Source organism: Balaenoptera musculus, chromosome 7 (genome assembly GCF_009873245.2).
Source record: "Balaenoptera musculus isolate JJ_BM4_2016_0621 chromosome 7, mBalMus1.pri.v3, whole genome shotgun sequence".
Lineage (NCBI taxonomy): Eukaryota > Metazoa > Chordata > Mammalia > Artiodactyla > Balaenopteridae > Balaenoptera > Balaenoptera musculus.
This window is the reverse complement of record NC_045791.1, coordinates 48,188,426-48,203,365: the sequence shown is the minus strand read 5'-3', so window position 1 is coordinate 48,203,365 and position 14,940 is coordinate 48,188,426. Positions and strand designations below refer to the sequence as shown.

Genomic DNA, 14,940 nt, shown 5'->3' with positions numbered 1-14,940 from the left:
ATAGAAAGTAGACAATTGGAGAGTTAAGCATAGAGATCAGAGGAACTGCCTAGTTTGGAGATATACGCTTCGAAGTAATCAGCAGAGGGAAAAGATATGTACACACATACACACATCCTTCTGAAAACCCTGATGTTTATAAGTAGGTAGAGAATGGGAAATCTGGTGTTTAAAGCAAATTTGGTGTTTAGAAGATGCTCATCTCTACAACCCTAATGTCTAGAAGGCAGGTAGAGAGGAGGACCCCAAAAAAGATGCAGTGAAAGAGTGGCCAGTAAAGCAAGAAGCAAAGGTATAAGTTGGAAAACCAAGAGAAAAATGTATGTTGAGAAAAAGGGAGTGCTTGTGTTGAATGATGCTGCAAGATCAAGGATTAAGATCAAGATCAAGGATGATGAGGATAGAGAAATGTATATTAGCTTAAACAACATGGAAGTCATTAGAGACTTTCATGAGCAAATTCTAGTAGAGCGGTAGGAGCACAGGGTTGGACGAAGGTGGTGACGGGTGAATAAGATGTCAGGAAGAAGAGAAGACAGTATGTGTAGACAGTTCTTCCAAGAAATTTGGCTGTAAGGGAATCAGAATAACAGGGGCAATGGCCAACATTTTTTTAAAAGATGGATTTTGATAAGGATGTTTTTCTAGTTTTAGAAATGAATAAGTAGTAAAATATGGATTAATAATTCAGGAGAGTGGGGGAGGGCAAGTCCTTGAGAAAGTGGGAGAGCGAAGGGGAGAGACATCTCCACCATAGAAGCAGGAGGAAAGATGGAAAAGCAGGCTCCAGCGTAATCAGAGGAGGATTAAGTCAAGCCCAGTGGCTTTTATTTCCACAGAAAAGTGCGAGATGGGATCATTGGCTGGGAGTGCAAAAGAGGAATTCTTCTCTTGGTATTACATTTTCCCTTTACATGTTAACCTTAAATTCTCTTGAGGCTAATTATCCTAATAATTTACTGTTTATTTGTTTGGGAATTATTTTCAAGTGTTCTACAAGACCAGAGTAGTTCACTCTCGCTCATGGCTTCACCTTTCATCATTCGTGTATTGAGTTGACTATGTTAGCCCTGCAACATGCCCGTACAGGCAGCTCTAGAGCCCACTTTTATAAATCAGCTCCTCAGTGATTGGTAAATGTGAACTGGTATTTCTTTAAAGGATAACGCTAAAGTAATCCTTCCATAATAAAAATATCTCAGAGGTTTATGTATAAAACATTGCATGATAACCTCCTCCATCGTCATTCTGCCATGCCTACCCTCCCTAAGGCACAGGATTTTTTGCAAAAATGAACACTGTGAGAGTTTTTACCCCAAACTAAGAGGCCTTATTGGTTTATTTGTGTCTTCTAAGATTTGTGTCTTCTACATAAGACCAAACGATGGCATATAAGTCAGTTAGTCTTATCTGAAGTTGTCTAATAAGAGCTGCTGCTCTTTGAGCATTGATGTAGAACGTGTGGGTCACTGTGTTAAGTGTTTTACGTGCAATGGCCTATTAGTACTAATTCAACAGCTCTACAAAGTAAGTGTTTTTATCCACATTTTACAAATGCAGAAGCTAAATCTTAAAGTGATAAAATAATTTACCTACATAGGAAGGGGTAGAAACAATATTCAAATCCAAGTACATCTGACTTCAAAGTCATCGTTCTGCTGTTACTCCAGAGCCTCCTAGAAATTACATCTTTATTTATTTTGACTTGAGCCAAATAGGAAGTTGGGCCCTTATTAAAAAAATTCTTTTTGTCCTTTATACCTTTACTGTATATGTTTGGATCAGCCCCCTGTATTAAGAATAAGTCATTATAGTAAATAAAGGAAGAGTTATGAGTTCCTTTACACCTGAAAATGGGCACAAAGGGTACCATGAAAGGGGAAAATGTACATTTATTTCAGTTCTGTATCCTCAACATCCAGAACTTAGTAAGTCCTAAATAGATGTTGATTGATGAGTAAACAATGAGAGAATTTCAGAAAATAAATTTCCTTCCCTTATAGTGTTGCCTTGCCAACTGTACCCCTTCTGGAATACTTGGGGCTGAGCTGGGGGCTCTTTTCCTTCTCTTTCCCTCCCTTCCCTCCCCTTCCCCAGCTCCACTTTCTCTCTGGGTTAACTCATCGGGTCCCATGGCCTGACGATGACGCCCATCTTTGTATCTCCATAGTTGATACCTTCACTGACCTCAAGACTCATATCAATCCAGTCACTTACTTGACAAATATAATTTAATACCTAATAATCATCTCACGTGGAGCACAGCTAAAACGGAGCTCCTGGTTGTCCTTCAGGCCATTCCTTGCCCCACTCGTCCTTATCCCAGTAACTGGTACCACTCTTGACCAGTAGATCCATCCTTGTGTCTCTTCTCTTCCACACACCCCACATGCACTCCGTCAACACATCCCGTCCACTTGATTCTATCCCCTTCTCTCCGTATCCATGGCTACTCTCTGAATCATAGCCATGTCACCTGTCACTGTAGTCACTTAGCTTGTGTCCCTGCTTCCACACTTGCCCTCCTATAGCCCATAGTCCACAGAGCAGCCACAGCAACATTCAAAAATGTTAATTATTGTCTCACATCTCTACTTCCTACTTCTATTACTTCCTATCATACTTACAATCCAAACTCCTTTCCATGGCATGCAAAGCCTTGCTACGTGGCCCCGGCCCACCTCTGACACCACAATCCTCCCCACTCACTGCACTATAACTGGGCTGGCCATTTTGCTTTTTTGTTTCCATATACCAACTTCACTTCTACCTTGGGGTTTTGCTCTTTGCTCTTGACTCTGTCAAGATGTCTCACGAGGGTCCTCGAATGGCTGGCTTCTCTGTAGCATTTAGGTTCCAGCTCGAATGTCATCTCTTTAGAAAGGACTTCCCTGACCACATTTGGTCACATTGTCTTAATTTATTTTCTTTAGGGCATTTATCCCTATGAGAAAATACCTTGTATATTTACTTATTTACTTGTTCAGTGTCTTTCTCCATCCCCAACCTCTACCCTTACCTAAACATAAAGAAAGCTTCATAAAATTGATTATCTTATTTATCATGTTTGTCATCGTATTCACTGCCTCGCCCATAAGAGGTTATCAACAAATATTTGAAGGAGAATATATAAGGATACAATAAATAAATGAATGCCTATTGCCTGGCACTGGGCCTGAATATGTTTGTAAATGTGTCTATATTAATTAACTGACCTGCTGTGTCACTCTTAAAGCTTACACTCCATAATGTTATATTGTTCAATTTCTTCCTAAACAGAATATTTTTATTACTTGGAGGGATCCAAAGATGCTCTCCTTTGTGGTTTCAGCACCGATTCAGGGTATGTAATATTTGTTTTCAGTTTAGTCCAAAGGCTGGGGGAAAAAAGGGAAATCAAACTCAATCAGTTTGCTAATAAGAACCTTTGATTCTATATTATTTTCATATATTTCATGGCATTTTTGGACTCATTCTGTCCCACAGTGAGTCCAAACTTTAAAACTTTCATGGTTAATGCATACCATGCATTTGAAAGCAATACTTTGAGGTAGTGCTTGAATTAAAACAAGATACAAATCATATACATCCTAAGAAAGTAGAAAAAAATTACTTCCAGAAAACCCCACCAAAAGTTGGTTGGATAGTTTCCAACCTTTCTTCTTTCTGGGAAGAAGAGTGACAAAATCAACTTTTCTTTCCATCCCCAAATTATACTCATTCTCCCATCAAGTATGGTTCATAGGTGACAGAATGCAGTGACAGTTTGGCCACTCTAAACAAAAGGATCCCATGGACTGGGGTAAAGATATTTTAAGAATGTCATATTTATGTAAGTACCCATTTTGCTCTTTCTCACACACACCGACTTTATTTCTGCTGCAGGACCTTTGTTCTTTCACTCCCCCCTGCCCAGGGGCTCTGTGTACACTGGGAACATAAAAATAAACAAGATAAGGTTGCTGCTCCTAAAGACACCTCAGAACACTGTGTTTATTTGACATCATGGATACCAATCCACTAATTTTAAAAAGAAAAAAAGTCTTAAACTAGAAATCTCTATGCACGTACACAATTGCTATCTGTTGACTGTTCTTGATTCTAATTCACCCCAAGAATAATTTGGGGAGACACAGTTTTATTAGAGGCCTATATATCAATCTTTATGGGCACAAGAACTACTTTATGACATCTGGTGAAAGTTTCCAAGTCTTAATGATTGATGATGATGATACTAATAGCAGCTACCATTTATTAAATGCTTTCTATGTGCAGGAACTAGGCTAGGTAATTTGCATACATTATCTTCTTTAAACTTAATAACAGTCTTAACCTTTGGAGGTAGGTATTATTATCTTGTCTCACAGAAAGAAGGAACTGGGCCTTGGAGAATTTAAGTAATTTGACAAAGTCAACAACTAGTAAAAAGTAAGGATGGGATTCAAACCCAGTTCTTGCTGGCTCCAAATAATGTGTTCTTTATCATTATTCAATATTGTCCCCCTGGAAAGGAAACCTTGAATTTCTGACTTCTCTGTAGTACCCTTTAGCTTGCATCCTGAAGGTACTCTGACTTATGATATCCTTTTTCACATGTAGTCAGTGTCCAGAAGGGTACACCTGTGTGAAGGTTGGCAGGAACCCTGATTATGGCTACACGAGCTTCGATACTTTCAGTTGGGCCTTCTTAGCCTTGTTTCGGCTAATGACCCAGGACTACTGGGAAAACCTTTACCAACAGGTGAGTGCCAAGAGAAACATTCATTGCGTTCATTGCACAAAAATCTGATGTATGTTCCTTACCAGCTTTATATATGAGATGTTTTATTCAATTTATAATGGAGAAAACTCTATTGTCTTAGTACTAAAATTAGACATGTTCTATTTCCAGCACTATTAGAATGGATAGTTCTTAAATCATGAATTATTTTCTTACTCTTCTGGGGTTTTGGATCTCTAGATCTCTTTCCCCCTTTCTGAATATAGCATCCCACGGGGTCCTAGGTAAATAGCAAGAAATATACTGTAATGTTCTCTCACAGCACTCCTACACACGCTATGCTTTCCACACTTGCCTCCCTGTCTGCAGTGCCCTAAACACCAGGCTCTCCTTTGCTCACTGTTCTTTATTTTGTGCACTCCCATGTACAGTTGTTCTGGACTGAATAGTATCTCCCCCAAATTCATATGTTGAAGTCCTAACTCCCAGTACCTTAGAATGACTATATTTAGAGTTAAGGCCTTTAAAGAGGTAACTAAGTTAAAATTAGGCCATTAGGGTGGGTCCTAAACCAATCTGATGTCCTTATAAGAAGGAAACATTAGGACATGAGTAGCGATGCACACACAGAGAGAGAAAATACCTTGTGAGGACTCAGTGAGAAGGTAGCCATCCACAAGCCAAGGGGAGAGACCGCAGGAGAAACCAAACCTGCCAATACTTTGATCTTGAACTTCAATCCTCTAGGACTGAGAAAATAAATTTCTGTTGTTTAAGTTACCCAATTTATAGCATTTTGTTATGGCAGCCTGAGCAAACTAATATGAGAATGGAAGACTCAATTCATGTCTCTGAGTTTTTCTCTCTCAACTCACTTGTTCCTTCTTCTATACTTCCATGCCCTTTGACTGTTCTTCAGTTTATAGCATCCATCTCTTGTACTGGAATTCTTCATTCATGTGACCATCTCCTCTCTAACTTACATGTGATCCTCTTGGGATTGTGGCTCTATCTTTTCACCTATATGTTATCAGTACCCAACCCCAAGAGGAAGGAGACCAAAAATGATTATTCTATACTATAAAAAATAATGACTCACTTCTCAAATTGCTACGGATTCTTCTTTTGGCCTGTTTTATGTCTATTTAATTTCTGAGAATATTATAAATGAATGTAGAAATTATATAAAAATCTTACTTCACGGGAAAAAAAAGAAATACAAATGACTTTTTAAGTATGCAAAAAGATACTCACCTTTACTGCAAATTAAAACTGGAGTGACATATAACTTTTCACCTGTTGGATCACCAAAATCAAAAAGTTGATCAAAAGAGGGATACTGTCTGACTAGATGTGGGGAGGTAGACTTTCTCACACATTTCTGGGAACCACTGGAGAAGATATCATGGCAATTTCTATGAAAATTAAAATGAATATACCTGTTGACCTAAGAATTCCACTACAAAGAATTTATCCAAAAGAAGAAATCAGTAACAACAGTAACTGATAGAAAAGGCAATTGAGTTACCAGGCATCAGAGATAGAATAAAGAGACTTATTTTTCATTTAATATCTGTTTGTACCATTTGAATTTTTTACCATGTATTACATTTAAAAAATTTTAATAAATGTTAATTAAAAATACATAAAAGATGAATGCATAAGTTCATATAATAAGGCTATCTACCTTGTGTTAACATAATCATTAATATTTCTTAAAGATACAATTTTATCAGTAAATGATACTATGGAAATTATCTAGTCCTATAATTTGAAAATGAGTAAAGCAGCTAGTTTTTGAGTAATTTTCAGATTAGGGGAGAAAAAATCCAGGGTTATTATTATGCTTACTAATAGTCAAGAATCATACTTAATTTCGGTACAAGCTTAATTAATTGCTATATCTTTTGTACTGAAAAAGTGTGTATTTTCATACTGATTGTTTTCGATGAAGATACAATTTTATTCCTTTATATTTTTGATAACATAAGAGTATACAGAACTGTACGATTTACATACCTAATATGCCATTCAAGTTGAAATGATTTAACAGAAAAACCCTTTGTGTTATTAAAATAATAATTTCCATTTTTCCCTAGACACTGCGTGCTGCTGGGAAAACCTACATGATCTTCTTTGTTGTGGTGATTTTCCTGGGATCATTTTATCTAATAAACTTGATCCTGGCTGTGGTTGCCATGGCCTATGAAGAACAGAACCAGGCAAACATCGAAGAAGCTAGGCAGAAAGAGTTAGAATTTCAACAGATGTTAGATCGACTTAAAAAAGAGCAAGAGGAAGCTGAGGTATTGTTATTTGATTTAAACTTCTTCCTAGAAGTAGAAAAGCAGAGGAAACAACAGAAGCCCTGTGGCCTATGCTCAGCCTTCCCTGGGGAGATTTTCCTTCCTGGTTTCCTTTCATTTTTATAAATGAAAACTGAATTTTCATTCTGGTGTGGTCAAAGGAAGCAATTCTGGATTGAGTTAGAACTGACATCTGCCCCATTCCACCTTCCCACATAATCAGCTCACTCCAGCACGGAGAATGTTCTAATCTCTTCCTCCTAAACCTGTTACTCACAATTCCTCTGTGTGTATGGCATTATGCAAAGTCCCAAAATATATATGTTGTATTTCCCCATTGTACACAAATGTATATGTTGTATTTCCCCATTGTACACAAATGTTTAGGGAAAATTATTTGATGTTAAAGTTAGGTACTCTGTGAGGTAGAAAGCAAAATGTTCATCAGTTTTGGTTAGTGTTGCAAGGATTTTAAGATAACGTATGAGATGTTAAGAAAATCATACTTATGATTGTGGCCACTTTAGGTTAAGTCACAAATTCTTGAGGATTTCTCCTTACTCCTTCCTCCAAAGGGGTACTTCAGTGGAAAAGTTTGAGGAGGCTTGTACTAAGAGAACCAAAATTTCAAATATTCCACACGTGTTTGACCTAGCAAATCTCTTCAAGCAACCTAACCTATTTGGGGGAGGGTAATAATCTGTGATGCGGAGAAACTTTGAAGCAGAAAGATGTTCAGGACAGTATTTTAATAATATTAAAAATAAGAAAGCATTTATATTTCCAAAAATTAGAAAATGGTTAAGAAGACTATGATATGTTTGTGTCGTGGAGTATTATTCGGCCATAAAATGATGTGTTTTAATAATATTATGACAGGAAAAGGTGTTAATATAACAATATATTAAGTTGTAGAATACAAAATAGAATATAGGATACAAACAATTTAAAAATTATATATATAAAGAGTGGAAGAAATGTTAACACCAATTATTGCTGGGATGTAGGTTTCTGACTGATTTTTGTTTTTTATTCACAATATCTTTATTTTCCAAATTTTTACAAGGATCGTTTTATTTTAATAATAAAAATTTAATTTTTATAAAAGGGGTAGCACTAGGCTATCCCAGGAATTTCCTAGAGAACCCCTAAAAGGCTCTTTCATTTTCTTGAGATATTATTCTGTAATAATTTATTTTATTTGCAAATAATTCATTCTTCATTAAAGTATAGCGGTACCTGAATTTATTGATAATATTGAGTTAATTACCAGAACAAGATATACAAATGAATTATCACATGGTTTATGTGTTTTATGACCCAGAATTACCTAAAATTAAAACTTTTACATATACAATTTAAAATTCCACATATACTACTTAAATTGCTTTACTATATAGTAATAGTATGTAATAGTTTAATTCCAAGGCACAGTATGGCTTTATTACAATGCAGGAAAAGCAATAAACATATATTTTGTAAGCTCTCTATTCAGAGTGCAAAGAAAACGACATTACTTCCCTTACAAGGGACGTGATTACATGAACAGTGTAATTGAATTTGTAGTAACCAGATGCCCCATAATAGGGTTTCCCAGACTTTGGAAATGACTCACTGTGTGTGTGACCTCTTGGTGCAACAGGCAATAGCAATGGCAGCAGCTGAATATACAAGCATTGAGAGAAGCCGGATAATGGGCCTCTCCGAGAGTTCTTCCGAAACATCCAAACTGAGCTCTAAAAGTGCTAAAGAAAGAAGAAACAGAAGAAAGAAAAAGAGTCAAAAGAAACTCTCCATTGGGGAAGAAAAGGGAGATGGTGAGAAATTGTCCAAATCCGAATCCGAGGAGAGCATCAGGAGAAAAAGTTTCCACCTTGGTGTTGAAGGTCATAGGCGAGCACGTGAAAAGAGATTGTCTACCCCTAACCAGGTACCACTGACACCATCACATGCATATCACCAGAGGTGGCATCATAGAGCAAAGTGTTCTATCTGAGGGAAGGGACCTCAGGAGAGGAGTGAGTTGTTGTTGTAGCCACTGACTACAGAACAAGACCCACATCTTGTCAACGCCATGGACTGGCTTCACCTCAGTCCTACCTTTCTCAACCTTCATGTACCCTCAGTCCCCCATGATTGTTTACTCTCACCTACATGCCCAGTATTTTCATTCCTTTATTACTTGGTACACATGGTTTCCTCTAAGTGGGATGAATTTCTTCCTTGTTTTCCTCCTGGCATAGGACCACCCATTCTTTACCCATTAGCTCAGGTGCCACCCATCCACAAAGATTCCTCTGTCCTCGCCACTCTTCCCAATCTGCTCTTCAGTTACCCACTCAGAATTCCTATCCTTTTTATCTACGTCATCATTTAAAAATTCTATCTTCTACTACTTAAGTCTGTAAAACCCTTCCAGATATATACAAAAATAAAAGTCCCTGCCTTCAAAGATTTCATAATCTGGTTGGGGAGACAGAACTTGAATACATGTGATATCAATAAAAAGAAATATGACAAGAGCAGTCCAAGCTAGTTTTAAGGTAACGACCTTGTCATACCCATTTGCCATTATTCACTATGCCTACCACCTTGTCCTGTACATAGCAAGCACTAATGTTTATTCAATTAGATACTTCCGAAGAATATGCAGTTTGGTTTATACACATGTTTTATCTTGGACATGAGTCATATAAATGGGACTTTTTTCCCCTTTTGTACTGGGCAGCTTCTTTTCCAAGTTCTAATATTTTATGACTTTGTAAACCCACTAGTATTAAAAGGTCTTTTTAAAAAATATATTTATTTATTTATTTGGTTGTGCCGGGTCTTAGTTGCGGCTCGCCAGCTCTGTAGTTGTGGCATGCAAACTCTTAGTTGCGGCATGCGTGTGGGATCTAGTTTCCTGACCAGGGATCGAACCCATGTCCCCTGCATTGAAAGGAGGATTCTTAACCACGGGACCACCAGGGAAGTCCCAAAAGGTCTTTCTTAACACACCTTAACCGAGCCCTCAACATGCAGGGTAGAGTTGCAAGCAGTGGAACGCAAAGATACATACAGCATGGTCTTGGACCTCAAGAAAGTTTCAATACTTATGGAATGTATGGGTTGATATATGAAAAGCTCAAAAACGGGCATCAATACCAAATTCTTTCTTTAAGTGATATGTTCTTTATAGCAGCATGAACGGTACAGAATGAATGGAGAGAACACTCTAGGCCAGAACTATAGAGAGCGGTACAGCAACAAATAATGTACCTGGTCCTGAAAGGATGAACTTTTCCAGTCTTTTCGTTCCTTATTTGGAAGAATTTGTCTTTTTGCTGAATTTCTTTGTTTTTAAATATGTTTCATTTAAACCTGTACAGAACCTCCTGCCCTCAGGCCAGTGGTCTCAGTGGAAGTTATGGGAAATGAACTTCTGTTTTTGGGTGCTTCAGCAGATACATGTCCTCTCTTATTTTTTCTGCAGTCACCACTCAGCATTCATGGCTCCTTGTTTTCTGCAAGGCGAAGCAGCAGAACAAGTCTTTTTAGTTTCAAAGGTCGAGGAAAAGATATTGGATCTGAGACTGAATTTGCCGACGATGAGCATAGCATCTTCGGGGACAACGAGAGCAGAAGGGGCTCACTGTTCGTGCCCCACAGACCTCGGGAGCGGCGCAGCAGTAATATCAGCCAAGCCAGTAGGTCCCCCCCCGTGCTGCCGGTGAACAGGAAGATGCACAGCACCGTGGACTGCAATGGTGTGGTCTCCTTGGTAGATGGACCCTCAGCCCTCATGTTCCCCAATGGACAGCTTCTGCCAGAGGTGATAATAGATAAGGCAACTTCTGAGGACAGTGTAAGTACGTTTTAAATAGCTCAGGCATGGCTTGGCCCTTACTCTTGCATCCATCAATCTCTCTGCTGGAGGGGCCTTCTCTCTGGTCCTGTGAATGCCTCTGCATCTTGCAATACTTTTTATGTTAGAAACACACCTTTAACTGATTAACGTACTCCTAATACTATTGTTGTAGGTATCTAATTCCAAGATATTTAAAACCCCATTTTTGAAAAAAGATACTTATCTACTGATACTATACTTGATTATGAATCATCCCCTTAGAAAACAATTTATAAAAGATCTATGTATCAGCACAAAATGCAATGATAATGCTGATCTTATTAGTTGATAATAGGTCCCATGTCTCTAAGGAAATTTGGATTATTTGTCACCTACTGCTATTTTTTTCAAGTCACTACTTAATATATACCTTATTGCAAGGATCTTATTTGAGTTGTTAATAATTAGTAATAGTAATAATAATAGCAGACACATTAGTATTTACAACAGCCCTATGAGGTGATATATTATTATCCCTGTTTTACAAATAGGGAAACTGAGGCACAGGGAAATAAAGCACGTTGTGCAAGGTCACTCAGCTAATAAATGGTAGTCCTAAAGTTCAAACAGAGACCCTCTATTTCAAAGCTTGTGCTTTTAACCACCATACTTTCTCTCCAATGTGTGGTAGGCTTCTTGGAAATAATTTAGAATAACTGTGCTTTTTCCCATACATAAATGAAACTTACTGTTTTCATTAAAAAACAACAGAACTCTTTTATCTGGAATCTATGAATAAACACATAATATCCAAAACACATACAGAAATGCAAACATATATATATAAAGACAAAAACAAAACACCTTTCCAAAACAACAATTTCAAGAGTTTAGGAGTCATTGAGTGGTTTGAGAAAAGGGTGTGATTAGGCTTGAAAGTCTTTCCGGTTTAGGGAGTATCTAGGTTACCTCTTAAGGCCACTGACTATGTTACACTGCATTACTCAGTATCAGCAAGGCTTTGACTTTGAACTTGGGCTACCGATTCGTAAATTCATAGTTGCAGACAATGTAGTATTTCAAGTGAGAATAAAGTTCCATCAAAGCCATGGCCACACACATATTTTCATTTGGTTTGAAAGAATGCATGTGCTTTTAGGTCACCTGTGACCTCTGTGCTTGCACGATACAGCTTCAGCCCTCTGTCAAGGTATTTTTCCTTATCAAACGAGCATGTTAAATTTCCATAGAATCAGATCTTTGTTGTGTTTTGCTTTTCAACAATGTGTATTACCTGTAAAAGATTATATAATGTGTATCAGATTTGGAGATTATTTCCTATTTTTAAATGGAATGTTTTATTTAATACTTTATTTTTACCCACAGAAAAATCAGTAGCACTCTAAATCCTGAAACTAAAACTACAAAACTTGAGTAATTAGTGGAAACTTTAAGATTCAATAGAAATGCAAAACATAATAGTGTGGAATAATGTACAGTTTAGATGAAAAAATTGCATGAGAAATAGTATAAACTTGACACCTGAGACATGTCTACATGGAGAACAAATTATTTAATCAACACAGCTGATTGTTTGACTTGGGGAAAAAGAAATCTCTGCTTCTGGAAAGTCAGTAAATTAGAGAGTATATCAGGGAAAACATGGTTATAGAAAGATTTCTATATAAAGCCACCTGCAGATATGTGTGTGTGTCTTTGCACATACACATACATGCATACATACACACATACACATATTTTTGCCTGTTTGTCAATGTTTTAATATATACACAAATATAAACTGTACAACTTTACAACTCTAGATCTGTATATCTATATATATGTAGAATGGTGTGTGTGTTTGTGTGTATACACACGTACATACATACCACACACAACTAGATAGATAGATGATAAATGTAGACTTGTATAGTTGTTTATATGTATATATATGTGTGTGAGCATGTGTGTGTGTGTGTGTGTGTGTGTGTGTATTGTTGGCCTGCCCTGAACTGGCATAGTGTTTTAACTTTGAATTAGTTGCTAAGATTTAGAAATAAGACATCTTCACATAAAAATGGGTATACCTGGTAAGACTGAGCTCATATTCCTGCTGCATAGCAGCAATCCTTTAGAGCTGGAGAGTGGTCACCTCTTTTAGATGGAGCTTATATTCTCCATTTTGCTACAGTTTCCATCAGTCTTAATTGTCCTTTTCCAACTGAGTCATTTTTCCTCATAGCCTCAGAGCAGCTCATGAGATCTTCCTTGGCAGTGAGAAACAATCATTACAGTTGCCTCTGTTATTGCTGTACCTTAACAAAGAATAATTACAAAAATTTAATTTAACCTAGAAATCTAGGTTCTACCCCTTTACGCACACGCCACTTAACAATTGTTTAGCTGTTTACACGTAGGATTCTTACATAGTAAAACTATCTGAATAAATTGGAAACTCTGAAAGATAGATAATGATAGTGAATTTAACAATGAAAGCAGCTCATTTTATCTTTTATTTCCTAAGTATTAATTCATTTAATACTCATAGAAAGATTGTAAGGCAAGTGCTATGATTACCCCCATTTTACCAGTGATGAAATGGAGACAGAGAGGTTAAGTAACTCTCCTATGATACACAGCCTGTAAGTAGCAGAGCCATGATTCAAATCAACAATCTAGACTCTACTTTTAATTACTCACTACAACTATGTGAGCAAGATTTTATTTTCTACCTACAATTTATTAGAATTCCATTCTTAAAACTGTAATTAATCATCTTTTTTTTTTCAGGGTACAAACAATCAAATACACAAGAAAAGACGTTCCAGTTCTTACCTCCTTTCTGAGGATATGTTGAATGATCCCAATCTCAGACAAAGGGCAATGAGTAGGGCAAGCATATTAACAAACACTGTAGAAGGTACGGAATAATATTCTCTTTACCATACAGATTTTTAACAAAATTCAGGTAAGTCCTAGTCAGCCTTAAATAGATATAGCAAGTTCTTAGAAAGAATTCAAAGAATATAAAATGGTTATAAACAATGGTAAGGCTAACCAATGGACACTAAAGGAATTGTCTTTATGTGCTTAAAAAGTGGATAAAGTTATTTGTGATTAAAGACAGGCTTTGGGCGATATGCCTTTCAAAGATAGATAACTTTATGGTACTAAATGAAGAAAGGGAGGTTAACCCAGGCCTGTGTGGTTCTCTCACTATGTATTCTTCGAAACTTTACCTAGTCTCTTGGAATTGATCATCTTTCTAAAATGTGAGAAAATAATACAAACTTCCAGGTGTTTATAAATTGCTGCCTCTGAGCACCTTCTATAAAATGGTGAAATGGTAAATATGTGACATGACATCTGTTAAGATTGTGATCCAAAGGAATTAGAGAAAGCAGTTCAGAGAATATGATGTGAATAGTAGTGGTCGGTCAAAGGGTGGCAATTTAAAAACTGTGTTGCCTCCCACCTTCTCTCCCCACAATGTGCCCCAGGTCTTACCTTGTCCACGGGCTACCACCTCGTCCCCCCACATACCCATGATGGGCCCAGACAAAGTTTTCACCTACCTCCTAAATTTATGATGAGAACGAAATGGGCTAATGGTGTTTAGTGCCTATTGCATGAGTCACTCTATAAATTATTTTCAGTTTCTTGGTTCTGGGATTGTTTTCACCTGTGAACTAGCAAGAGCTTTTCCTGGATAGAGTAGAAGTGTGTTATTGTTGTAATGGGTTAAGGACACAGGGGAAAGTATGTATACTGGTATACATACATTTATCTTAAAAATATACATATCTCCATTAAGAAAACATCAATTCTCTTGTTTACTGTCATATGTTAAGGATATGTTTCTCTCAGAGATATCCATATCTGCTCTCATTCATTAATTTCACTGCCTTCTCCTTATGGTTGATCTAGTAAATGAATGTGTGATATAAGATTTTTATGTAACATGCTATGCTTTCATAGAAACAGTACTGTTAAATTTGCAAAGTCTAAACAGAAGACGTGTTTCAGTGTTAAAGTATACTGCTGATTTGTATCTGGTGAGGAATAAAAAGTATACAATATGCAAA

The 14,940-nt window shown here is 37.0% G+C and overlaps 1 protein-coding gene across 3 annotated transcripts in view; it reads left to right on the top strand.

Moving 5' to 3' along the window:
• SCN9A (sodium voltage-gated channel alpha subunit 9) overlaps nucleotides 1-14,940 on the top strand; it is an 85,580-nt gene that overhangs the window by 11,782 nt on the left and 58,858 nt on the right. For 2 of the 3 annotated variants that reach the window (XM_036859014.1, XM_036859013.1), the window contains exons 7-12: nucleotides 3,280-3,343; nucleotides 4,600-4,741; nucleotides 6,820-7,026; nucleotides 8,669-8,956; nucleotides 10,502-10,840; nucleotides 13,646-13,775. In XM_036859014.1, coding sequence (XP_036714909.1) covers nucleotides 3,280-3,343; nucleotides 4,600-4,741; nucleotides 6,820-7,026; nucleotides 8,669-8,956; nucleotides 10,502-10,840; nucleotides 13,646-13,775 — 1,170 coding nt within the window. Of the gene's footprint in view, nucleotides 1-3,279; nucleotides 3,344-4,599; nucleotides 4,742-6,819; nucleotides 7,027-8,668; nucleotides 8,957-10,501; nucleotides 10,874-13,645; nucleotides 13,776-14,940 lie in introns of all 3 variants that reach the window. The other variant, XM_036859011.1, reaches the window with a different exon arrangement.